The 27007-nt window shown below is 36.1% G+C and overlaps 2 protein-coding genes and 1 non-coding gene across 6 annotated transcripts; 2 read left to right on the top strand and 1 right to left on the bottom strand.

Moving 5' to 3' along the window:
• The first annotated feature begins 1540 nt into the window (after positions 1–1540).
• Positions 1541–23900, top strand: LOC110794613 (uncharacterized). Of its 4 annotated transcripts, XM_021999580.2 has the most exons (27): positions 1546–1846; positions 2451–3191; positions 4974–5082; positions 5249–5346; positions 7534–7659; positions 8951–9019; positions 9168–9290; positions 9372–9521; positions 11052–11180; positions 11270–11349; positions 11530–11624; positions 12873–12940; positions 13084–13185; positions 13270–13313; positions 14114–14221; positions 14545–14620; positions 15288–15424; positions 15517–15676; positions 15824–16003; positions 16644–16760; positions 17013–17168; positions 20844–21011; positions 21111–21223; positions 22440–22563; positions 23017–23112; positions 23192–23254; positions 23383–23900. In XM_021999580.2, the coding sequence occupies exons 1-27, from the start codon at positions 1697–1699 to the stop codon at positions 23443–23445; spliced, it is 3645 nt and encodes a 1214-aa protein (XP_021855272.1). In that variant the 5' UTR covers positions 1546–1696; the 3' UTR covers positions 23446–23900. The 4 variants fall into 4 exon arrangements, 1 of the variants encoding a protein (XP_021855272.1); XR_002535078.2 differs by lacking the exon at positions 23383–23900 and having other exon boundaries at positions 1544–1846; positions 22988–23112; positions 23192–23260; XR_002535079.2 differs by lacking the exons at positions 23017–23112; positions 23192–23254; positions 23383–23900 and adding an exon at positions 21555–21815 and having other exon boundaries at positions 1544–1846.
• Positions 23901–24384: 484 nt separating this feature from the next.
• TRNAI-AAU (transfer RNA isoleucine (anticodon AAU)) lies at positions 24385–24458 on the bottom strand. Its single transcript has one exon. It is a non-coding gene; the product is annotated as a tRNA-Ile (tRNA).
• Positions 24459–24556: 98 nt separating this feature from the next.
• LOC110794612 (isoaspartyl peptidase/L-asparaginase 1) lies at positions 24557–26934 on the top strand. The gene is made up of 4 exons (XM_021999578.2): positions 24557–24789; positions 25461–25694; positions 25835–25921; positions 26200–26934. Exons 1-4 carry the CDS (start codon positions 24622–24624, stop codon positions 26665–26667), a joined length of 957 nt encoding a protein of 318 aa, XP_021855270.1. The 5' UTR covers positions 24557–24621; the 3' UTR covers positions 26668–26934.
• The last annotated feature ends 73 nt before the right edge of the window (positions 26935–27007 follow it).

The following is a 27007-nucleotide window of genomic DNA, read 5'->3' as shown; positions in this document are numbered from 1 at the left end:
GATAATGAAGCTCAAGATATCATTGACATGGTGTGTAGTATGTCATCATTTTTTTTTGTCTATAATTTTTTACTAATATGTCAATATGTCATTGCTCATTTTGTTGTTTTTCTTCTTTGTTTTAGGATATTGATGATGTTAGTAGTGATGAAGAATAGCCCTCTTGGAGTTGGTACTCTTGGTAGATCAAGTGAAGAATGAAAGATGTAATATTGTAGTTTGTTAAGGATTAAGAATTAGTTTGTTGAACTTTTAATATTATTTATGTTGGATTGTTAAATTTGATTTTAGTGAATGCTTGTATGAACTATGGACAAGTAGCGTTGTTATTGAAGAATTATTAAACTATGTTTTAAGGTTGAAATTAAAATTAGGGACGTTTGATGAAAAAACAAGTTAGGATCCGTTTTGGATCCGTTTTGGACCCGGATCCGTAGGATCCGTCGGATCTGGATCTGGATCCTCAATTTCATTATCCAACGGATCCGGGTAGGATCTGGATCCTTGCCTAAAAAACGGATTTGGATCTGGATCCTAGAGGATCCGGTCCAGATCCTACCCGTTGCCATCTCTAAACGCACGTGCCTTCCACTAGTATATAAAGTGTTCGTTTGATTAAATATACGAACTATTTCGTACTCCTAGGAGTAGTACTTATTAGGAAATGTTGTTTTTTTTACCACATGTGTCACTTTTGTTGTTGTTGGAATAATAATTTCTTTTCCTCATTATCCCTCGTCATTTCCTCTCATGAATGTTACTCCTCCGTATTTACGTAGCTTTTCCTCTTCTTTTCTAACGGAAATTACTTTTTATGTACTTCCAAACAATTATTTTGATTAGTTTACGTCCCAATTTCAATAAAATATTTCATCAAAATTTTGTTTTCGTTATTCTTTTTAAAAATAAATAAATAAATTATATAGACTACTCAATCAACTTTTTATTAACATGCACGAGTTCAAAAACTAGTCAATTGTTATTTACCAAGAAAACCGAACGGTTTGACACTTAACCATCGAATCATCTTTAAGAAGGGAAGAAGGCATAACTTACTTTCCACGTAAAAAGACTACAATACCATCATTAAGTTACTAATTAAATTGTAATATCTCTATCTCTATTATACGGAGTATAAGTCAACTCTTGAGCACTTTGATATCCATGTAAAATGTGAATAATACCCTTACTTAATACAAAGTATTTAATTAAAATGTTAACATATAGTGTAAATTGTTGCAACATTAGTAGAATAGATTTTTTATTTGAGTGATAGTAGAATAGATTAGAGTTGTTGACATGGTTTGTTGTTTTTAACAAGAATTCATAGGATATGCAGATTCGTTGGACCATAGCAGAAATCAAGACCCTTGGTAAGATTTTCTCTTGGTGCAGCATTCTCAAAGTGGAGCGGGAGAGGGTGGATCGAGCTCATAATCTTGCAACTGGAGCATCACGACTTCACGAGATTTAATTTGCTTTTCAAATTTTCCGTAATTTTGTTTAGTTAGCTTTTGTTAAAAAAAAAAAAAAACAAACAAGAATTCATAAAATTTCTAGTTCCTATATTTTGGCTAACCAAACAAGTTCTCCCAAGCCGTTAAACGCCGGGCACCGTCCTGACTTCCCCGCCAAAACCTAAACACCCAGAGGCCACAGTAACAGAGGACAGAGAGACCGAGCGCGCGCGCTGAGAATGGAGGAGAGAGAAATCCTGGTGCGCAGCCTAAGCGGAGAATCCATCACCATTTCAATTTCGTCTACCAAAACAATTGCAGACCTCAAACTCATCTTGAAACACCGCTTTCCTCCTGCCTCGTCGTCTGACTTCCACCTTTTCCTCAGAGTACTCTTCAATTTTGCTGTTATTCTTGTTGGTGTTACTCTTGTTGGTAGTATAAATCTATAAAAATTTCATGCTTTTGGTTTATAAGTTGAAATATGGGATTTGTTGCTTCCAATGGTTACATAGGTTAATTGTAGAGCATTGTGCAAATGCATTTGTTTATTCATTTGTCAAAATTAGCAAACTTTATTGAGGACTGAATGTGAATTAGCTAATGACATTTGGGTTAGGTTAAGTTCTAACCCAATAGTGCGAACCCTCGCCCGGGGAAACGGGTGATTGCCTAGGGGATTGAATGGTTGATCATGTTTAAGGATTATAGTGACCCCATTAATGCTATGAGATGATGAGCTCGGTTAGTGATTTTTATGGATAACATATGATACTCGGTCTCATTTTTATAGTCTTGTGGAATAAGGGAAAACAATTTATGGGAAAACGTATTTGAAATTAGAGATTATGAGATCAAAGAAAGGAATTCAAGCATGGGATATTGACAAGTTGTCAAGTACTATGTGATTTAATATGCTACCTTTGAAGCGCTTTTTATGGAGAATTATGTTGTTGATGCTCATTTCTGTTGGATATCCTTTGTGTATGTCAGGGTATGAAACTAGGTATTAAGAGTCAAATAGGAAGTCACTCCATTAGCTCAGGAGATTTTATTGCTCTTATGCCGTTTACAAAGAAAGAAAAATCACAAAATCTACAATCTGAGGGATCTGGAGTTGCCTCGAAGACTACTCCACAAAGTGAAACTTCAAACCTAGCAGAATCAGCTTGGTGTGATATGATGGAAGATTTGTCTTATCTAAGCAATTCAGTGATTTCTGAAGAACAACCTGGTTGTTTGTCAGATTGTTTTTCTGATAAAAGTAAAGGTGATATGATGGACGAGAATCATACAAGTAATTATGCAAGAAAGCGTAGAAAGATTTCCCAAGTTGAAAGTAAGGCGGGGATTCCTGAAGATCTTGTATCTAGTTTATTGCATTCCTCAAAACAGCATGTTCTAGATAAAGACGTTTGTGAAAAGTTCCTTAAGGTTTTGGAGTATATAGGTTGCTTTTCGGATGCAGAAACTGGGAAGTGTATGCTGTTGAGTAAGGTTGACATGCAGGAGGATTCCCAACCAGCCCAGCCCTCTTGTTCATGCCTTTGCCCAACATGGTTAACAGTAATGATGAAGTCGTTTACATTCTTGAACGTTCTTGCTGGATTTCTACAAGTGAATTATGAAACAGTTACATTTGACCTTGTCAAGAATTCACTTGATGGACTTCGTGAACTTGGTTTCTGTGCTAGTGTAGAAGATTTGAAGCGCCTACCAGATCTCTGCCCTAAGGTTTGTTAGCAGACTTATTTGCATTTGTTGCCAATTTATTAGGTCTTCTGTGATACAACCCCTGCTATTTTTATTGTGCATTGTTAAGAATGTGTTTCCTGGTTTATTTTCGTTGTTTTTGCACACAGCCAACTTTCTCTTAGTTTGTTTGTTGGTAAAGACAGGACAAGCTTATGTATGCTTTCTCAGCTGTAGAATTTTTGTGCAGTGTTTGTATTTTGTGTTTTATTGTAAGTGTTTGTATATGATTATATGCAGTTATACTACGATAACGGCTGTCAAATTTGCAGACAAATTACAGTTTTCTTGTGTAGGTTTTATTTGCTTGCTCATTCTCCAAGAGATTTGACGTGGGTCCTGAGGGCTTGGTGTTCTTGTCACTTTTATTATGTGTTCGACCATCCTGCAAAATTAATATGTATTTGACCAGGTGCTTTTTAAAGCTTTACATATATTCACGAAGATGTTTCTGATGGAAAATCAGTGTCATAAAAATTGAGGTCTAAGTCTGGCTATAATGGGAAAAAAATAGAAGTTGATTCAAACGAGCGCAGCACAAGTCTGAAGGATCAGTTAGCCTTGTGCATTTACGACTTCCTATAAGAAAGATTCTAACTGGCATGTCAGCAGAAATGAGGATGGTAGTTTAGAATCAGCTTCTTATCTCAATTAGCTAACAAGACCTAGTTAGGTGTCAACTTGTAACCAACTTAGTGCATTGTTTCAATCTTTGTCCTAGTAATTGAATGAATGTGCTGGATCCACACTTTAAGTTTACCATTTACCAATATCAGAAGCAGTCCATTGATTCATGCATTAGTCACTACTTAAGGATTACGTAGATGTTCTGGTTTAACTAGACATGGATCCATGGAGGCCTGCTTTCTCAAATTCATTGGTTTTACATAGTATACCCATGGTCATATTTCTGAGATTCTTTTTGAGATGGCTTTGCACATACAGTGAAGTCCCCCTTTTGCTGCCCAAGGATCACAGTAAAATAAACTTTCTTTCTGTCTTTCATGTGAAAGACCGCGACTAATATGAGATTCATTATGCCAGTGTGACTATTTCCAAGGTCCTTAACAATTGAATATCACTAGTAAATACTTCATCCATTTCTTTTTACTCGACCTGTTTCATTTATCACACTTATCAATGCATAACTTTAACCATTAATATCAACAAGTAAAAGTTGATATTTAGATAGCATTTATTGAGACGAATCTAACAAGATCCCAGATGGCTATATATTTTCTTACTGATAAATCACAAAAAGCGGTCAAAGGAGAGTATGTGAATAGTGCAAAAGTCGATATGGGTCAAGTAAAAAGAAATGGATTTAAGATTTTGTGGAGCCTGCTTTGGCCTTCTGTGCTTTTTTTTTTTTGCGGTATCTGGGTCAATCAGTGTTCGGGATTATTTGAGTCCCCTAGGAAAATGAAACCTTTCATTATAGCTATTTTTTTTATTATTAGCTTGCTGAACATTCTTCTGATGGATATAATATTGTCTTATATCACTTTACATGATCTCCCCATGCATGTGTATGGATAAATTTGTGGCATATACATGATTTTACTATGACGTGGCCTTTGATTCCATTGTTCATACTTTGTTAATGCATGAATGTATGAAACACCTTGGTCAGAGATGTAGGTAAGTTTTAGACAATGTCTTTGTTACTATCCCCTTGGAGGTTGTATCCTCTAAGCTAACTAACATCCACTATTGTGTTGGTTTATCCACAGTCCTTAACTGTGAAGTGTTGTTTGATTCCAGGTTGTGCATTTTATTGACCAAGAAGCAGAAAGTAACATGTCACTTGATGTTATTGTGATTGTTAATTTATCAAGAGAAAAGACTGACAAAATTAAAAGCAATGTGAAAGGTAAAGTTTTTGAACATTGAGATCCTTGTCTTTGTTGTTTTCCTGAGTGATATGTGTTTTTACATTCCTCAAACTCCTTATTTCTGCTTCAGATTCCAGAATATAGAATAATCTCTTTATATGATAGCACAGGATATTGAATTTCCTTATTTCTTCATGTTCAAAGCTCGAAAACTGGTTCCTGTCACAAAGATAATCAGTTCGATAAAGAGAAGACAGATACTCTTCAGAACAACTTTAAAGGAAGGTCTCAGATTACTTGTGGTATGTAAGTATAAGAGCCTTTATATTGCTCAATTTTTTTTATGTTTTGGTCCTTTTGGATGGTTTATTTGGTGAAACTTTTGAAAAAAATTGTGGTACTTCTGACCAAAGAAATACAATGATATAAATTGCATTTTTGACTTCCAAGCTTCCATGTTCTTCATACGCCTATTTTTTGCAAACGGAGTTTCATATGTTACTAACTTACTATGGTCTATGCATGTTATTATTGTTTCTTTTGTTCTTGTTATTGCTACAGTTAGCACTGTATAGTGTATATTGTTGTTGTAGACTCTGATCATCATTATACCTCAGTTAAGGGATCCACAATATTGAACTCTTTGAGATTTCACTTTAGATAAAAAAAACAGTGAAATTTTTCATATAGTGAGTTCATATCTAGTCTCTCTATATAAGTGGAATTTTCCATGGAAAACAACTTTTTTACACTTTCCAAATGAAGAAGGTTACGGGAATTGCAAATCTTGAGAAGTATAATGGTCCTTTTCTTATATTCAATCAAATTAACAATTGTTTGGTAATCAACTTAGGCTCAGTTCTCTTCACCCTTAAAAGAATAAGTTCTACTCCCTCCGTCCCGGAATACTCGACCCAGTTTGACCGGCACAGAGTTTAAGGGACTTGAATTGACTTATTTAATTTAATAGGTAGTAGTTGATAGTGGGGTATTATTTTAATGTAGTTAGTGGGAGATGGGTTAAAAGGTGGGGTTGGGGGAGAGTAGGGGTTGAATTTTTAATTATTTTTTGTATGGAGTAGGGGGTAGGTGGGTTAATAGGGGTGGAATGAGAAATAATATAATATTGTTATAATATTTCCATTTTTAGAAACAGGTCAAGTATTAAGGGACGACCCGATAAGGAAAACAGGTCAAGTATTCCGGGACGGAGGGAGTAATCAGTAAAATTCAGTTTCGATCAGTAAAACTTAGTCTTAATCAGTAATATTTAGTAACTTAATACAACACAGTATACTAGTGGATGAGTAAAAATTAGTTCAATCAGTAAAATCAGTTTAATCAGTACAAATATCAGCTTAGTAGAAATCAAGTGAATAGAACAGGGCCTGACTGTTAGCCTGGCAGGGTAGTTTGGGATCAATCCTTGAATGCTCGGGAAGTTGAGAATAGGAGCTTTTACAACCTGGGGTTTATAATTTTTAGCTTAAGAGACAAGATAAGGTGGAGATAAATTAGTTTGACCATAACTTTAATTATAGTATTTTGTCTAAGAGCAAGTTCTGGAGAAAATTGTGTAAGAGAAGCGGGATGAAGTGGGAGATATTCTGTTGCTTTGAAGGACTTGAAATTCACCTGAGGAGTTGGAGTTTTATTTAAAAATTAGAGGTTATGGGGACACTTTTTATGGGCAATAGTTCTAATCATTTGTAGGATGGTTTGGGGTGAAGTCCTTTTTGATAACAAATATAGTGGATGGATTTATCTTATGAAGATAGGTTGACATGCTATGATGATAGTAGGATAATAGAGTTCCTAGTGCCACAATCTTCTTGAAATTTCCACATCTTGCAAAGGACAGTTTCAATATAAGTTAGATATTTTTCATTCATTTTTAATCTTTGTCGGAGATTCAAGATCTGGGTCTTTTGTAAGCTTTTGCGCTTTCACATGACAATCATCATACGTCCAATACTTAGTACTTCTACAGTGGCCCTAAAAATGCATGGGGAATTGGGGAGGAAGGTAAGATTAACCTGAAAAAATGATCAAAAACTGGTTTTGACTTAAAGTGTTAGGCATTAGGCCATGCGGGCTCCCCATAATAGTTATGCCCGATTGTTGTCCTTCTAGATACAATTTTGAAATATTGGATTCTCTGTTCTTTTAATCATGTACCCTCATCGCTTGTAGTGATTTCTCATGTAATGAATGACTGAAAAGAAGAAAAAGGTTGGCCCTTTGGGACGAAGAAGTACTTCTTTACCTCGAGATGATCTTCAAAATCCTCGCCAAAGGGGTTTATTCATGTATATGAGTGTTAGAATAATTTATCATTCATAACATCTAAGATAGGCCACCTCTTATCATGTTGTCTTCTAAGCGTGTTTGAAGCATTCTTCATTATTTTTATGCATTTGCATGCTATTCTAAGATGCCAATTTGCTTATTATTAAAGCTGTAATCCAGTTACGAATCTTGTTATGCAGCCTGATGGAATCTATGAGAAAGCTTTTTCGCTGGAGGAGCTTATCTCATCTGTAAAGAAAACTGATCTATCCTCATATGGAACAACAGCATCAAAAAGTAGGAGCGCTGTTACAGTGCGGTGTTGTGTATGTTTTCCTCTTACTCTCCTTTAAGGACACCACCTAAGACACTTTTTTGCTTTGTTATTTCTTATTTATACAGTGATATGACATGGATTGTTCTAGGAGGGGTGTTGTTCATAGGGAAGTGCTTGATTGGGTACTCTTACCCAAGTTCTTGGGAACTGGAGTGGGTGTTGCATCACTGTGCCAATCCCCTTTGCCCTCTCTTAAGTGTGCCAGGATACTTTTATTCTTCAAGTTTTTAAGAGATAAACTAACTAGTTTTTTCTAGTATGTTGTTTTAAGCTGAGAAGTTTAAGAGAAAAACTACTTTTTCCAGTATGTTTCTTTTTCTCATACTTCAACATTGGTTGCTGTTAATTTTTCTAGAGAGTGTAGCCTTAGCAGTCTTTGGTGCATCTTAATTCTTGTTTCTCAGGCTCCTTTTCACCTTTTTGACAAAGAGCTATCTTGATTGAAGGTTTGTTGTTGACACTACACCATCATGAGGCTCTAAATGTTTGTTCTGGCATTTATTCGTTGTACATATTTAATGTAACTATGTAACCAATTGGTTCCTTATGTTAGCTACTAAATGTTTGTTCTGGCATTTATTCGTTGTACATATTTAATGTAACTATGTAACCAATTGGTTCCTTACGATAGCTACTACCAAGGTATCACTTGTTCGCCTCGTTTTATTCTTTCCGTGACTTGTGGTTTTGTCTAGTTTCAATGACAAATTGATGTGTGAATCAGTGTGATTCTGTTGGTCTTGTGTAATTGAGTCAGAAAGGTTTTCATGGAAGTGTTTTGCATCACCTCCCCCCCCCCCCCCCCCCCCCCCCCCCTCCCAGTAATCTTGGTAGAAAGATGAAGGGGCAGCATGTGTAAGTGTCCAATGTGCATTCACTTTTGGGATAGAGTTGGACTCTTTCTCATCTTTACTTCTTATTTGTGTTTCAAAGGGAAATCTTTTTGGCAATTAATTGTTGATTATGAATAAGTTGAAGAATGGTATTAGAACAAGTTGAAAACCGATCTTTTCAGAATTTTATTTAAGTATTATGTTTTTTTCGCTCTTCTTATGCCTTGATGCTGGTCAACAGTCCCGCCTAGACCTTTCTCATCCCTACCCTTCTCAGTTATGAACTTATGACTCTTGGATTTTCTTGTGTGAAAAGAGTTCAACGGCTCACCTCGCACAAACTTGTCATCTTTGCTTTGTGTTTTTATGGAAGCCAGCTCCTATTTCTTTACTCTATATAATATGGTTTACTCTTTATTTTGATAATCAGTTAGCTTGGCTGTGCAGGAGACTCATCCGCTTTCACCCACGTTGATGCTTGAACATCTTAGGAAGGGCATCGGGTCTAGAGGACAGGTATATTCATTAATGTATGGAGGCAATTTTTATAAGAAGCTTGTAAAGCCTTTAAAGATTTGCAGTTTGCTGAATGGGCACTTTGATAATGTTCTTAAAGCTTGTTACTCAGCCTTGTTAATTGCTATGGGCTCTTGTTTGGATGCAGATAGTACATGTAGAAGAAATTAAACCAAGAGTAGCAGACTACACTGACATCCCTAATGAATTATCAGAAAATGCAAAATCTGCTCTGCAGACTCTGGGAATTACAAAGCTGTATAGCCACCAGGTCTGCATGGCAGTATGGGGGTCTTATAATGTTTTGCTTAAAGTTGTGAATCCTAGTATGGATTAATTTTTCCTTTTTCAGGTCGAGTCTATAAGGGCTTCTTTGTGTGACAAAAATGTAGTAGTAGCCACCATGACATCTAGCGGGAAATCTCTTTGCTACAATATACCAGTACTTGAAGCATTATCCCAAAATTGGCTATCATGTGCGCTATATTTGTTTCCTACTAAGGTAAACACTGTGTTTTCTCGTGTACATACAACTATACAAGCATGTACCCAATTATACACCCAAATGGCCAAACACGTGAGCATACAGTCACATATACCAAGTATGTGTTAACATCTCCACTTTACTGGGCATGCTTATGGGTGGGAGTTGGATGAACTACTTGCTTTACTTCATCTGCTTGATTTTTTTGTACTGTGTTCTTGGCAAGATTGTGTCTACAATTGACAAGTGTTGATTTTTCTTGATGTGTTTAATGGTAGGCTCTCCATAATAATCGGTGTCCATTGGAGAGAGGATGGATCACATTTTCTGTCTACTCCTCTATCTTTATAAACTTTCCCTTAAAGCTTTTGTTGAATATGTTTGTTGGGCTAACTGGGTTGTCATATGAGAATTTTTCTTGCTTCAAAGTTTTTCTTCTTCAAATAATTCCCCATGTAGGGGATCCCTTGTTGGATTAGGGACTTCAATAGGAGATTAAAATATTCTATGCTCTTTTATTTGACTGAGGTGAGTTGGATGACTAGATGAGACAGTTTTTGACATCAAAAGTAATATTGGAATGGGTTCAAGTTCTCCCAGGCCTATCCATAGTAATGTATCTCAGTAGCGGTGATGATGGGAGATTGATTCTCTTATTCCATCGATCTCTATGGGGTGGATAACACCTTAATTTTTCAAGGGGTGGAAACGCAAATGGTGGTGGATCTCTCCAAAGCCCGTACGTCCGACACTCCACCACCCATTTTCTCTGATAAAAAAATGGCCTAATCATCACTGGTTTTCCAGAGCTGGGCTACCACTTAAGAGCTCTGCGTAGTTCAGCACATTGAAATGATATGGAATGGAAAAAGTTTAACTGGATTAATAGAGGAAGTTTCCAGCTGTTACATTTTCCAAATGTGATCCTATTTAATGTGCTAATCATATTATCCAAGTTAAGACTTCAATAGCTCAATTTCCTAGAGGATGGGCCTTCTCTCATTTCAGGCTAGCTCAGCTTAAGGATCTGGTTCTACTTCTGCTGCAAATGTTTAGCCAAGTTAAATGCACTGAGCCATCCTCACCTCAGATCAACACTAGGGTTTTCTGTTTTTCTGTTAAGTGGTCCCGGTTTTTTAATATGCCCACTTAAAGGGTTAGTTGGAGCACCTTGGATTAGGTGATGGAGTGTAAAGGTTATGGGAGTTCCATGCAGCAAGGATGTTCCGTTACGTAAGCCCGTTTCATAGCAGATTTTCTACTTGCTATTCTGTGAAAAGTCTTCTCATAACATGTTTTAAATCACATGATACCGGTTATAGACTTTTATCTTACCATATCAGCCGTTATGTAAGAGTGTCATATGTGGAGTTGTTGACACACAAATACTCGTTCATCCAATTGCTGCATTTTTTTACTCAGTGCCATGCATCTAGTTTTAAGTCACATTTATCCATGTCATGCTCTGATTAGAGTTCATAGTTTACTGACTAATGCATTTAGCTGCTTTATGTCCAACTAGATAATCTGATTCGGTAATGCTTCCAGGCCTTAGCCCAGGATCAGTGGCGAGCATTGCTGTCTATGACTAGAAACTTTGAACATGTCAAAGTTGGTGTGTATGATGGTGACACACCTCAACATGAGAGGAATCAGCTTCGTGACAATGCCAGACTGGTACTCCAACTATTTTTAACTTTGTAAGATCGTGGATGCTGTTATCACCGGGCTGTCTGATGATGATAGTCTTCTCACCCTTGTTACAGCTGATCACCAATCCAGATATGCTGCATATGTCAATCTTGCCATTTCATGGACAGTTTCAGCGAATTTTATCAAATCTTAAGTAAGGAGTAAATCTTTGTTGATAACTGTTCTTTATCCTCTTATCTATTATGCAATTTTCATCTGCTTATCTTTATTCTGGCGCATTTAACTTCTATTACTCTTTCACTGTTTTACACATGGACGTTGAAAGTATTTGTTATAAATTCTCTAATGCTGTGATTCTTGGTTAACCAAACAGGTTTGTAGTCTTTGATGAAGCACATGCTTATAAGGGAGCATTTGGATGCCATACTTCCCTTATATTGAGGAGACTACGCCGCTTATGTTCGCATGGTATGTATTTGTAAGCAGATTTTTTTATGCCACATCATCTTTTTTTTTTTTGATCGAGTAAAATGACAAGTAAAACCAATTAATATGGTCTTAATAACTTACCTTTTCCTATTATTGTAATTATTTAATTATTGTAATTATTTAGTAGGTTAAAAAGCCTTATATAAAAAAGTGGGGATATTTAACAGGGATGGCCATTAGGTGCGAAAGCTCTATAAATAGAGAACTTCCATTTCATTTTTTTCATATACATAGAAACCAAAGCTATTCAAGAGAAAAAAGTAACCTAAGCTACTGATCTACATCAAAATTCTTGTTTAGAAGAAGAACAAGAAGCAGTAAATCAACGTGCTATTCCATTTTATACGGCCATCATTGATGAAATCATGCCCCATATCCCTCAATCAAGATACTAAAATCGGCGTTAAAAGATCGTCAAATCAATTAGTGATGCATCCAAATAGTTGTCTAGATAACTCGGTGGAGTAACATATTAGAGATTGTACCCAAATACTCATTATATTGCAATTCATCATAATTATATTTGTATTGAATTCATTAAATAAACTGTGTTATAACGAGAATCTCTAATATGTTTCTCCACAAATTAATTTGACGATCTTGTAACGCCAATATGGGTTTCTTGATTGAGGGCCACCGGGGCTTGATCTCAATAAAGGAGGGTCGTGTAGAATGGAACGATACGATATTCCGGTTCTTGTTCTTCTTCTTCTTCTTCTTTCTATACTGGAATTTTGATGTAGATCGGTAGCTCTGGAGAGTATTTGTGTTATCTTGGGTAGCTTTGGTTTTTATGAATATGGAAAAATGTAATTGAAGAGCTCTGATGATAAGGCTTTCCAAGATTTAGGGTTCCAAGTAGCCAACTAGATGGGCTTAATGGCCGTCACCATTTAAATAGCCTCACTTTCTTTTAGAGCTTTAATCTACTAAATAAATGATAACTTATAGTAATAGGTCAAAATTAGTTATAATGACCGTATTAATTTATTTTACTTGTCATCACTTTTATGAAAGTCAACAACTGACTTTACTGGATCAAAAGAAGTTGGTGTGACATATAATGAATTTATCATATAATGTGGATAAGGAGTAATAACTAATGTGTTTCATGTAATCGGTTTAAGGTTCCTTTATGACTATAGAATTTGCATCCTATTCTCAGCTGGTATAGACCTATAAGAATAGGAGCATCAATAGTAATCCAGAATTGCCTTCCTCGTGCAGTGTATGGCTCTGATCCTTCTTTTGTCTTTTCTACCGCAACTTCTGCCAACCCCCGTGAGCATGCAATGGTAATTTTATCTGTATTTTGGTGGCTTCATCAATCTGGTTGTTTTCTAATTCAGTTGTTAGTTTCAAAGTTATGTCAGTTCTCTTTCTTTCCCTATTATGTAGTTAGTTTAATTTTAATATTTTTTTATCATTATTTATTCAGGAGCTTGCAAATTTACCAACAATGGAGTTGATTGACAAAGATGGTAGTCCTTCAGCTCCAAAGCTCTTTACTCTTTGGAATCCACCTTTGTGTCCAAAAACTGTCAGTGCTCTATGGTCTTTGAGATCTTTATTGTAGTGGGCAGTTTTATGATATGATGCTGATCATGTTTCTTCTGAATTCCAGGTGACTGGCACAAGAACCAAAACCGTTATCACAAAAAGGTCTAGGTAAAATTTAAGTTCTTAGTACTATGAAATGGTGGATATTGGGTTGGACAAAGCATTTCTATCTGTATTTAAGACCTGGCTTCAAGTAGTTGGCTGTAATACAACTCTTACTTGTTGGACCAGATATTTTTTCCTTTTCGACAAAAAAAGAAAATTTGTCACTTACTACCTAGAAAACTAGTCAATTTGCCACCTTTTGGGAAAAAAAGAATGTGAACTACTACCTTTTGAAACCCTTCTTGTTGTTAATACCTTATGTGTTATGTCCTTTTCCAATTATTTTAGCTTAGAGATGACATCATAAAAGGCTTTGTAATTTAATCTGTATTGCACTTTTTAATAAATAACACCCTAACTTTTAAAAAAGACAAAACAAAAAAAACATTTAACCCCTAATTATCTACCCCATTGTTTATCTTTTCTGTAAACTAATAAACAATGGATAGTTGAGATTTTTAGTTAGAAGTCAAATGGTTTCTTTTTTTTCCCCCTTTTCTAATTTATTAATAGAACGACTAATTTAAAAATAGTCGTTTTATGACGTCATTGCCGGATAAACTAACTTTAAAAGGACATATGGAGCGACAGTAATCCCAAAGTGGTATAAAAGGTCGTAACTCACAACCTTTTTTTCAAAAGGTAGTAAGTGTAAAGTGTCTAATTTGCTAGGCAGTAAGTGACAAATTTTCCAGAAATTAATATTGACTATTCTTTTGGGCTCATGCTGCTTCCTTAGTATCAATATTAGTTTGTGAACCTCTTGAGATCTGGTAAGCATCTTTTGTCTGTTGTATTTGCAGCCCTATACTTGAGGTTTCACAACTCTTTGCTGAAATGGTGCAGCATGGACTTCGTAGCATTGCATTCTGCAAAACACGCAAACTTTGTGAACTCGTCTTATCTTACACGTAAGTCAATCTCATATGCTTTTGTGTATCTGTTACATGTTCCAGAATATCCTTTTGTAAAGCATCTGAAAGTCTAATTTTGTGGATTTTTTATGTTCATTTTGTTGTTTAGGTATATGTAAGTATGTAAATATGCAAGTATGAAGAGGTTGTACATGGTTCTTGCAAAAAGGACCTGTTCATGACTTCATGCATTGATTTCAATATGATGTTTGTGCCTTTTTGTTATAGCATTAAGATGCATCTTGATGTGTTTTGGGTTTTTCTATCCATAGTGATGCAAATGATTGGGCTGTTTTATTTTAACTTTTATTCTCTGGCAGACGTGAGATTCTTCAAGATACAGCACCTCATCTTGCCAATTCCATTTGTGCTTATCGTGGTGGCTATGTTGCTGAGGTTAGTGTACTTAGATTTTTATTTCGGTGTTTTCTGTTATCAAACAAGTCTTTAGGAAAAAGAAGAAAAAGTTCATTTATGTTGAGGCATACCAAAATATTTTCCTTGCACTGATTCCTTGACCAAACCAGTGCTGTCCTAAAGCCTAGAGGGTGCTAGGCTAATGGTCAATTGAAGAGTCTCACCATCAAACTCGAGGACACCTTTGATGTTAAAGGAACTTATTCGCAGAATGAATATGTTGGCAGTTCAAAGAAGCAAACTTTTGGAGGAGATAATTGTGAATCTGTTATACCCTGAGCATGCATTGATCATTTTGGTATTTATTTTACGGAAATTTTTGGAAGCTTCTAGAGGATTGGGTAATGAATAATCTACAATCAATTTAGTTATTGTTTTTGTCTGAGTCAGCTACTGCCGTGGTTGATCATTTATTTCTTCTTGGACCCTTGAGAGTTCTTGTGGGTGTATTCAGGGGTGGTATATTGTTAAAAAGGGGTTAATGAGGCCAGATCTTATTGCAGTTGATAATTGTGAACACCATTCAGCTGGTCTGTAAATGCAGGCCAAACTACAAAAAATAGTTACATGAAATTCCTATTTTTGTATCTGTGCTTATTATTTCTCAACATCGTCCTCTCTTATGACTGGTCTTTTGATGAAGCAGGATAGGAGAAGGATAGAGAGTGACTTCTTTGATGGGAAGCTCTGTGGAGTTGCCGCAACTAATGCTCTTGAGTTGGGTATTGATGTTGGACACATTGATGTGACATTGCATCTAGGTTTTCCTGGTAGTATTTCTAGGTAAAGTCTGTCATCGTTAATTGTTACTATATTATCTATGTAACTTGGTGTTATTGTTTTATTCTGATATATTGCTTCGTCATATTTTTCAGTCTGCGGCAGCAAGCAGGTAGGTCTGGAAGAAGGGGACAACCATCACTTGCTGTTTACGTTGCATTTGAAGGACCTCTGGATCAGTATTTCATGAAGTTTCCTCTAAAACTATTTCAAAGCCCTGTAGAATGCTGCCATGTAGATGCTCAAAACCCAAAGGTATCTGCAAATCTGCAATAACAAATTTATGTTCTGAATGTGCAACATTTAGTACTCCAGTTAGTACTATTATAGCTAGTTAACTTTTATTTTCCTCTCAGAATCACAAGCTTGATGCTGACCTCTTTGATCATGTCCTTCATGCAGGTTCTTGAGCAGCACCTCATTTGTGCTGCCATAGAGCATCCTCTGAGTTTGATATATGATGGAAAGTATTTTGGTTCTGGTTTAAATAATGCAGTTACAGCGCTTGAAACCAGGGGATATTTATCTGCTGATCCCTCTCGCACGTCAACAGCAAAGATATGGAGCTACATTGGCCAAGAGGTATGGTGCTCAGGTCTTAGTTCATAGCTACCCCCTAAACCAAATCAAATATTTTGAATTATTACGATTTACGAGGATCGTGAATTCGTTGAGGCCCATTTTGTGAACTGTCGGGCTGGTAAGGCCAATATCTAAATTGAGTCGTGAATATTGATTGGGAAAGAAATTTTTAGATGGCAAGATTATCATAAACAAAGGCAACTTTCGTGTACATAGGGGAAGTATGCTATATAAACATTGTGTGATTGTGTGGCATCCATATAGTAACACTGATTGTTTTATTTTGTTAATGCTTACTCTTTATGTTCCTCTCTTCTTGTGTGCTCTCTTTGATTCTCCTATTTTCTTTGATCGGTTCCTCACCTTAGTGTTATAGACTTATATATAGTAGGAACTGACATAAATAACAAATTTTATCAGAGCCTTTCCATGTAGATGCTTGTCTTTTTGTTGAAAATCCTGTGAATGACTTGACTTGATGAGTTGTGGATTTTATAAGAGGGGGTGGGGGGTTGATTGAAAAATATTTGGTTTTCTTCATACGGATATCTGTTTATGTTTCCATCTTGCGGGTGATATTTCTAAACAAAATAACAGCTTGTCAAACCTTGTTTTATATTTGTTCATTTTATCTTACCAGAAATCACCTTCTCATTCAATTAGTATCCGCGCAATTGAGTCTGAGAAATACAAAGTAATTGATGGGAAAACAAATGAAGTTCTTGAAGAGATTGAAGAGAGCAGGGCTTTTTTCCAGGTTAGCTGTACTTGATCATACTTTTTGTACCTTTTTTTCTGTAAGGATACTTTTTTTTACTTCTTGCTTGGGAACTTGAAGGGGAAAATATCCATGACTGTCAAATAAATGAACCTTACACTACTATTTTAAATAATACTTCTTTGACATGGACCTTTGGTTGATGCTATGATGGTTATCTTTGGTTTACATGCCTGCTACCCGGCTATACGTTCTTATGCAACTTTTTTATTAAATCTTTGTAACACCCAGGTATATGAAGGGGCAATCTACATGAATCAGGGGAAGACTTATTTAGTGAAGGAGTTGGGTTTATCGAGTAAGATTGCAGTTTGCCAGAGAGCAGATGTAAAGTACTATACACAGACTCGTGACTACACTGACATTGATGTCATTGGAGGTGATCTTGTATGTTGAACTTCAGCTCCCTACTCTGATGTTTTTGGTCAATGTTACTCACTGTTCTTACATACATGTGCATTAGGTTCAATATTTCATCAGCCAGCTTCCTTTTTTTTTTTTTTTTTCCCCCTCAATTTCTTGAGTTGCTTCTGTTCGTCAATTAAGGTGCCATTGTCATGCTAGCGTCATTCTCCCTCTGTTCAATACTTCAATAAGTACCGTCTTCAATACTTCCTGATGTCCGGCCTTATCTTCCAGTGATCTGTTTTTGTAAAAAAATCCCTTCCCCATGTAATGTAGGTCCACGTTTTCCCTTACTACATCATTTTATTGGAAATTGGAAAAAGAGTGTCAAGTATATCGGCTGGAATATGTTACTATGAAGTTTCATGTTTGAATTGTTAAAGCCAATTCACAATTTTTGAAGTCTACTTTGATTTCTATTTATGTGGAAATAAGGTTAAGGTTGTGTACATTTGGACCTTCCCCAGACCCTGCGCTAAATAGTGGGAGCCTTGTGCACTGGGTACGACCTTTTTTGTGTGTGAAACAATCTAAATACTGTGCATCTTTTTGGAACTTTGTGTATTACTAGGAACTGTGTACTTCTTTTTCTTCAGACCCTGTTTACATTCTAAAAGTTTGAGATTGTATCGCCAATAAGCCAGACATTTTTAGCAATGAATTAGCAGTGGCGGATTTAGGGGGTACAAGGGGTACAGTTGCCCCCCCATTCCCTGAATCCGCGAACAAAATACATAACGAAACAGCTTAATAAACTAATAGTTCATGTAATAAATCCGCTACTAAATCTTTCAAAAAACAGGCTTGTCTCAGTTGGTATAAGGTTCTGCACATGTAAACACTGAAAGGGAGATCTAAGGTTCGATCCCTTTGTAGCTGTTTTTCCCCCATTCTTTCACTGTCTTCCTTTTGAATTTTTTAGCTCTTATGTCTTTCTATCCCATTGTTTAACACTTAAATGATTTTCTCTCCCATTTATAGAATGATTTTACTCTTCCATTGTCTAACTATTTTAGTTTTCTATTTTTTCAATTCTTTAATACTTCAAGGCACCTAATATATAAAGAAATAGCGGTATAAATTTGTATTTCCTTATTTCACTCGTTTAAAAAAGTAGCGGTATATATTGTGATGAACTTCACTTTTATATGTAGCTGAACTTAGTTGCATACTTGTATTGGTTATATAGTTTTCTCTAAAATATAAATCATGTACACAATGCTAGATGTCAGACACGTAGTATCATCTTTAAATTCTATTGATTTTTAACAGGCTCTCAATTTCATTTTAGTGGTTCTTATACCTACTACTCCCTTTGTTTTTTTAATTTTTCTATTATTTATTTGAGATGCGCAAACACACTAATAAATGGTTGACAACAAAAATGAAGTATATTGTGGGTTTGGATTTTAATTATTTGGAACGAACTATTACAACGAATGTAAACTGGACCTTTTTTATAGCGAAATTCGACCCAATTTTTTGTCGAATTTCAATAGGAAATTTTATTCGTAACCCCATTTTTCAGATCTTGGATCCGCCACTGTGAATTAGTCACCAACCGCCGTATAAGATTTAATTCCTCTATAATTGTTGCTTAAATTAATTGGATGAATATTTTGATCTGACGAGCACATCTAGGTAACTTGAACTCTCCAGTATAACTTTCATTTATTTAGTCCCACATTCCAAGGCTTTTCATGCATGCGTCCTTGTACGGAATATGAATGATAAAATAATTGTACATCCACTGGGCATGGTTTATTTTCTTCATGCTTCGTGTGTATGTAGTTGAAGAGGTGTTTGGGGATGTGAGTTTTCAAATGAGGGAGACAGGGAGTTTGACAACATACACAAGGTGGATGTTGATGGTCAGGGATCTTGATCAAAATTAGAATATTCTTGAAAATGCATTCAAGGCTTTGGCAGACAAAATGAGAATGAAAGGTTTGAGACAATTTCTTTTAACAGGTTCAATGGTTAAATTTTTGGGGTATTAAGATTGAACGTTGGAGGGTCAGGAAGAATTACTTTGAGTAATGACATTAAGCGTTGTTCATTTGGGACTGATATTGAGGATTGGGGTTTGTTTCTCTGTGTGGAGGTTAGAAGTTGATCCAATTTCTAGTCAACATAGCCGCTGCCGTGGGAGAAAGTTTGGAACCATAGATACTGCAAAGCTGATAGCAACATAGAGTTATCATTGTACTGAGTATTTGATTAAGGACAACTAAGGTTCAAAATTTGAGGCTAGATTCAACAGTATCTATAAGATTTTGGCTGAAGAGTGATGACAAGACTTTGTGTGGTCATCACTTAGTAGTACCTCTTTAATATGTGGTGTGGACTTTTTTATTCTCGAATAACTCTAAGAATAGTTTGGTACCACTGCCAGTTTCCAGTTTTTTGTTTTTGGTTGTAAAAGTCATGTGATTTAGATTGAATTATTAACTAAAAGATGTTTATCAAAAAGAAAAAAAAATTAACTAAAAGATAGTCATACTTATAGTAATCATATTGATTTTGGAAACTGACTACAAAAATCAGGAAATTGCTTTTTGTGGTTTGCATGTTTTGGTTTTTAGTTTTGTAAAAAACTGAACACTGGAAACAAAAAACGATACCGACCGGGGCCGTAGGTGCCTTAAATAGCCAAGGCAAGAATAATTCTTCACCTTCTCTTTTTGTTTCTATTCGTGAAATTTCTGTCTCTTTTCCTAAAAGGATCTGGATGTTGGAAATGCATACGCCTTTGGTGGGATATAATGGTGGCCTCTGGGTTAATTTTTCATTTGCAAATGTTACTTTTCTGTTCCTTCTTTATGTTTTAGAAATTTCCTATGATTTGATAGATATATTTGTACTGCAAGAATGAATATTGGTATTTCTACAAAAAATAGTTTTTAGTCTTTTGTGTAAGTCCAACCAATAATTTTCATCTTAGTTGCATTGAAAACAAAACATCACTTTGTCCGTGAAGCTGAAAGTGAAGGAAAAATCATAGTTATTCACTGCAGTTCAGAAAATAGCCGATATATTCACTAAAACGCTTCCGAAAGAAAATTTCGACCGCCTAAGGTAAAAGCTTGGTGTTCACAGGAAGTTCTTCATGGAGGAGTGTTGGAAATAAAGAACCTCCCTTCATTCTTTCAACAGTTAATTTTATCAACGCTAATATAAGTACGTTATTTATGATTTCTTATTTTCAACATTAACACATACACAGTTCAACAAAGACATGGCTATTCCTTTATTCTACAGACACAGCAGGGTTCACCAGTTAGCTGAAGGCTGAAGCCAAGGTAGCAAGATCATAGAGGAGAGTCTTGAAACTTTTCAATCACATAGGGGTCCGACTATCAGCAGTTCAGCACCAGCACCTTCAACCTCGGCCACACTACCAGCACCTTCAACCTCCCCTCTTCTTCGTCATTACCAATTAATCCCATTATTCCTGAGACAGACATTTTAATTGAAGCTTCTTTTAAAAATTTGCCACTTTGATTAGCTTTAGAGTCTGAATGAACTTGCAAACTGTGCCCATTCCCTACTCGTACTTCACATGCCCTATACATCATTGGCCTTGTTTTCCCTTTGATAATTTTAGATGTGCCTTTACTTAAATGTTGCTGACTAACTGCATCCATGATCTTATAGGCATATCAGATGAGAGCTTCAAAGATGCAGTTTCATGGAACAACTGCCCTAACAAACTCCTGCACAGTAACCACCACTTGGTTTGGTTTTCGTCAAATCTGTAAGCGAACCAGTAAAGTACTTGACACAGTTGATCTTGTACTTCCCAAATATTCATATGAATCACAGGTGCATACAAGCTCAAATCTTTTCGTGTCTTAACTTTAGCCTCTTGTTTATTTCACGTCTTGGAGTCTTTTCATGCAACCACAAAAGTTTTTGTGACAGGCTGTCTGGATTCGAGTTCCCACGTCTTTAAAAACAGCAGTGGAGCAAAAGGGATTTTCTTTTCGTTCCGGGTTACATGCTGCGTCTCATGCTATCCTCAATGTTGTTCCATTGTAAGTCGTCGTCAAACCTTCATGTTCTGTAGTTCACCTTTCTTCAGATTATTTATTTTTAAGCTGCAAGACAGAAAGACCCCAAGTTAAAAGATAGAAGGCACAATATAGCTGTTGTGGGTATTTGTTTGAAACAGAAACATGGATTTTGAATCATGTGATTTTTTTTTTATTTCTCTTGTTTTCCTCACTTGTCTTCAAGAGTTACTGTTTCTAACTCTCCAATGTGGGTACAGTTTGACTCTCAAGTCAAAGTTCTTTATAGCTTTTCAAATTTATGAACCAACCACTCTCAGTCATCCAATTATCTAATCTTCAGAATATTTGACAGGTAGTGAAAATTTCAAGCATATATTCCAGACTATCTCAGTTTCTACCCAGCATTTCTCAAATTAATAAACTGAAGCAACCGATATGTTCCTCTTCCTTATGTTGGTGTAAGGGTGAGGATCAAGGGCTTCAAGACCTAGGTGCTTCCGTTGCCAAACTTTAACTTCAGCCCAGTGAAGGGTTATGCTAAGCGGGTGCTCAAAACTATTTCTAAAAAAACAAAAAAGTATCTTTCTTTGGCAAGGGGGTGAGCCGGTGGGGGGTAAGTGGACCTAATTGCATTATGTTATAGGAGATTAACTGTTTAAGAGCTAGGTTTACATTTATTTATCCTGATCTTTTGCACCTTGTTGATACTTTAGGTGGACTGTATCCACTAGTGATAACAAACAGTGCCTTGCCTTTGCAATGAGTTGTGTCCTATATTACTCGACTTAGGGTACTAGTGTGAAACACGGGTACGTATTCCCTGCAGAATTGTGAAAATTTTCCATGATTTAGCCCAAACTTAAGGGTTGGGGTGTCCATACCCATGTCGGAATGTGGAGGATAGGCTACTTGAGGTAAAATGAGGAGTCCGGGTAACATAGGTTGTCTGTCTATATAATTCTAAACAAGGTGATAATAGTTGCCTGAACCTTTTGTGCCCTTATAATCATTGTTGGCTCCTCATCTAATATTTCAAAAGGAGCTGCAATGCCTGCATAAATTAGGGCTACAGATCATAATAGATTTTGAAATGAAGAGTTTGTTCAAAATGTACTCCTAAAGCCTGCTTCCTCATTTTCTTTTGTTTTCTTCTTTTCTTCTTCTAAAGGACAATTTAGTTTCTGTGCTCTTCCATAAACTTTCTGTTACCTTGATTTATTCTCTTGTAAATGTGTAGGTACATAATCTGCGACTCCTCGGATTTAGCTCCAGAGTGTGCAAATCCTCATGAAACCCGTTATATACCAGAAAGAATCTTATTATATGACCAACGTCCTGGAGGAACAGGACTTTCAATGCGGGTAATTGACATATTTTTTTCATAACTTCTTACTTTTAAAAATTAGCAAACAGTACCTCGTAATGGATAGTAAGAGTAAAAGATGTGCAGATATGTCCTATCTTTTCTGTTTTTTTGAGGGAATGTCATACATCTGTATTGAGAAGATGGTTCTGTTTGTTATCCCTAACTCCCTCATACTATGTAGATATTTCTTGATAGGGTATTGTACTGGTAACATTAATACTAAGGAAAAGAAGAAACTGTTCTAGATAATCATCGTGTTCTTTTTTTCAGTATATAATATACACTTGATTTTGGACAATAGACTGGAAATGGACTCTCTGATGTCTGTATCTTCCATTACACTTTCTCTCGCTATATTAGCAATTTTCAGTTTGCCAAATAGGAATTGCTCTTTACAGGAGTTTCATGTTTGATTCCAGCTAATGTATGGTGTTTTCATATGGGGTAGATTCAACCACTTTTCAATGATTTGCTGACTTCTGCTTTGGATATGCTTACATCATGCTACTGTTCTGAAGATGTTGGTTGCCCCAACTGTGTCCAAGTATGTCAAATTTCCAATATGTTCTTTAAACTCTCATTTTAACTGCAATTTCATTAACTTCATATCTGCATCGTAACAGACACTCGCCTGTCAAGAGTATAATGAACTGTTGCACAAGGATGCTGCAATCATGATTATCAAGGTTAGCCTGATCTCTGCAGTCAGTGAGAAACTATGTTTTCAAGTTTGATCACTAACAAATATTGTTGTTGCTATATTCCATTCTGCCTCCCCCCCCCTAAAAAAAAAAAAAAAAAAACACTTATGCAGGGTGTTTTAGAGGCGGAAGACTTGTACTGGCGACAAGATCCTGGCCCCGCAGAAACTACATGAGTTCGGATGTTTGCCTTTGGTGTGTGTATGCCATCCTCAGCAGCTTGACAAGTAATATATGAATCCTCAACTCTTGCAAAAGATATTTGGTTCTGAAAAGTTTACGCTTGACCTCTCGAGCAGATCTATTTCCAGAGTGTTTCATCGGAATACAAGCAACTGACCGGACAAACTGCCTCGATATTTCACTGACAAATCTGTTGGGTCACCGCCTGTTTGCCAAACTACAAAAACATACACATGTGTCTTACCTGAACTGTACAAAGTATAATGGTACAAGATCAAATTTACTTACTTGGAAGTGTTGTCAGAATATATATTTTTACAGACCAGGTGTACATATGAGTTTTCAGGTTCATTCACTCAATTAAAATGGTATATATTTGTCCAAATTATTTTTACTCCTATCTGGTTGAGATGAATGTACATAGTTGCTTTTCATAACTTTTTATTAACATTCAATCGTCCAAAACATTCACTTTTGACTCCGTGAATCCACATTTGTTCTGCCTATATTTACGACAATATCTACATGTATATATATTTAAGTGGATGACAAATGAAGATATACATTATGCTAAATCAAATATATATATTTAAGTGGATGACAAATCAAGATCTACTTTATGCTAAATCAAATATATATTTAAGTGGATGACAAATCAAAATCCACATTATGCTAAATCAAATATATATTTAAGTGGATGACAAATCAAGATCTACATTATGCTACATCATATAACATATGGAGTACGAAGTATGTTAAAAGGAAGAAGTACCCAAAGTAAATAAAAAGGGAAAGGAGGAAATACCCAAAAATACAAAAAAACACCCGAAAAAACAAAAAAAAAAAAAAAAAAAATAGAGGAAGAAATACCCAAAATAAACAAACAAAAAGGAAAAAAGGAAGGAAGAAATACCCAAAATAAACAAAAATAATGGCCCATGCAGGTCTCGAACCTGCGACCTTCGCGTTATTAGCACGACGCTCTAACCAGCTGAGCTAATGGGCCAGTTGTGAACAAAATCGGTAGTTAAACATAATATATATATATATATACTTAGGCACTGATTTCCAAACTAATATAACCATTATCAAAGCTGAGTTTACGATTTGATCTCTGCAAAACTGCGAACTTTTTTATAGGGAAACGTGAGAGAGAGGGAGGAAAGGTGATGGGGTGGGCAATCGCTGTGCACGGAGGAGCAGGCGACATCCCTCTTAATCTTCCTCCAGAAATACGACAAGCCCGCGAAACTGCCCTTAAACATTGCCTCGATATTGCCGTTACTGCTCTTCAAGCTACCCATGGCCACTCTCCTCTTGATGTCGTCGAACTTGTGGTAACTTTTCTCTCTTTACAGTATTTTCATGTCTTGTCTGATGTGTAGACGTATAGTTCAGTTGCGGTCCTTTAACTTGAAATCTCTTGAACTTATCTGAACTGAATCTATCTGAACTTATTTGAACTCATTGAAACTTATTAGATCTTATTTAAGAAGATTATCCCATATATGAGTTGGACTAATGATCCCACGTGAAAGAAATAGAGTTTCATTGACTATTACTTGGTATATAAGATTGATGAGCCACCACCAATTGGTTATAGAATATAACTCACTAGGCTTATATGTGGCTAGTCTCTTTTCTTGTATGAGCTTGTATATGACCCGATGAGTTTATCAGGAGAAAATAAAGGTTGTTAAATCGTCTTGTATTCTAAATTAAGAGAAATTGGGAACAATGTGACAACTAATCCCGGATGAACGGGGCTGAAGGTGCAATGGTTTGAAATTGTAATCGGGTAGTTCTGATAAATCTTGATTAAGTTCCTTTTCTTTTTACTTTAATAATTTTTATGGATGATTTCATTTCTTGATTACTGTGTTTAATTAAGTGAAACAGATGATTTCATAATATTATTATGCAGGAAAAGGGCCTTTTAATCCCCTTATTACTTTGGTTATATTGGTACAAAACTAGGACAATGTTGATGTTATGTGATCTTTAACAGGTACGTGAACTCGAAAACCATCCTTTATTTAATGCTGGTCTGGGTTCAGTCTTGACCACTGATGGCTCTGTCGAAATGGAAGCGTGTATTATGGATGGTAACACCAAGAAATGTGGTGCTGTTTCTGGTCTTAAGACTGTTGTAAATGCCATTTCTCTTGCACGCCTAGTTATGGAGAAGACTCCTCATGTATATCTTGCATTTGAAGGCGCCGAGGCTTTTGCTAGGGAACAAGTGAGTGCGCCCATTTCCTTCTTTTTCTGCCATTTTTGTTTCTGCACTGGTGTACGTTTTAAGCATCTAGCTTAGCGAGGTCAGTTTTCAGTTAATTTGATTGACCATCTTCATACTCCTGATTCAGTTTATTCAAGCAGGGTGTTGAAACTCTGGAACCAAGTCATTTTATCACTCCGGCAAATGTTGCAAGGCTAAAACAAGCTAAAGAAGCAGACAGGGTGCAGGTATAATCATGTGTCTCTTTTAATACCAAACTTCTTAAAATGGTTGATTTCTGGAAAAGTTCTAGTAAAATGGTTGCACCACATATTGGCACAATCCTCTGAACAATCCTTAAAAACTTGAGTAGATTATCTTTCAATCATTTTAACATGATTGTGGTTTGTGAGTATAAAAGCTAAACCATCTAAATTTTTGTAAAAAAATAAATCTAAATACTCATCCAGCTGAGCATTGTTGCTTCCAGTTTGATGACTTATGGATGATACATGTGTTTTTGTAGTTAGACTACACTCAACCCATCAAGAAAGAAGTGGAAGTAGAAACGCCCGATGAAAATGGTGACAGCCAATTAGGCACAGTTGGATGTGTGGCAGTTGACGGTGATGGTAACTTGGCTGCTGCTACATCAACAGGGGGGCTTGTGAACAAGATGGTAGGAAGGGTTGGAGACACCCCAATAATTGGTGCAGGCACTTATGCAAACACCTATTGTGCTGTTTCTGCCACGGGGCGTGGGGAAACCATCATACGTGGTACAGTTGCTCGAGATGTGGCTGCACTTATGGAATACAAAGGTCTTTCTTTGAAAGAAGCAGCTGCTTATGTCGTGAAAAATGGTGGCCCGGAAGGTACGTTTGGGCTAATTGCTGTATCAGCCACAGGAGAGGTTGCTATGCCATTCAATACTGCTGGGATGTTTCGTGCTTGTGCCACTCAAAATGGTTCCTTTGAGATTGCAATACATTGAATGACCTAATAATTCAAGATAAAGGGGCTTTCTGTGTTAAAAATATATGTATCTTTAGTCTTGTAGAGGTGTTCTTCTTTACAGGACTAATGGAGATTTTCTGAAACAGACAGCTTAGTGGTTCATCAGTTGGCATAGCAAACCAGCTGGAAGGAATGAAATTATGCAGACTTAGATTTATTTCCATTTGACCTGAACATGTAATCATATTGTACTCTTCATATGACATTGTTTTCATTGCAAATGAAATTCAGGATGTTGTTGTTATACTCCGAATTCAAGTTAATGCTAGTGATATCAGAACTTCTGTGCAAGTAATTTAGTTTCAAAGCTCGCGAAC

Source organism: Spinacia oleracea, chromosome 5 (assembly GCF_020520425.1).
Source record: "Spinacia oleracea cultivar Varoflay chromosome 5, BTI_SOV_V1, whole genome shotgun sequence".
In the NCBI taxonomy this organism is placed as follows: domain Eukaryota; kingdom Viridiplantae; phylum Streptophyta; class Magnoliopsida; order Caryophyllales; family Amaranthaceae; genus Spinacia; species Spinacia oleracea.
The sequence above is the reverse complement of the archived record's forward strand: the minus strand, read 5'-3'. Positions and strand labels throughout refer to the sequence as shown.

Excerpts from the sequence above, each read along its gene's own strand:
- LOC110794613 (XM_021999580.2), top strand. The coding sequence starts at position 1,697 with ATGGAGGAGAGAGAAATCCTGGTGCGCAGCCTAAGCGGAGAATCCATC. Across the intron at positions 9,291-9,371 it reads CAAAGCTGTATAGCCACCAG|GTCGAGTCTATAAGGGCTTC; the intron begins GTCTGCATGGCA and ends TTCCTTTTTCAG. Across the intron at positions 16,761-17,012 it reads AGAGCAGGGCTTTTTTCCAG|GTATATGAAGGGGCAATCTA; the intron begins GTTAGCTGTACT and ends TGTAACACCCAG.
- LOC110794612 (XM_021999578.2), top strand. The coding sequence starts at position 24,622 with ATGGGGTGGGCAATCGCTGTGCACGGAGGAGCAGGCGACATCCCTCTT. Across the intron at positions 24,790-25,460 it reads TTGATGTCGTCGAACTTGTG|GTACGTGAACTCGAAAACCA; the intron begins GTAACTTTTCTC and ends GATCTTTAACAG. Across the intron at positions 25,922-26,199 it reads AAGAAGCAGACAGGGTGCAG|TTAGACTACACTCAACCCAT; the intron begins GTATAATCATGT and ends GTGTTTTTGTAG.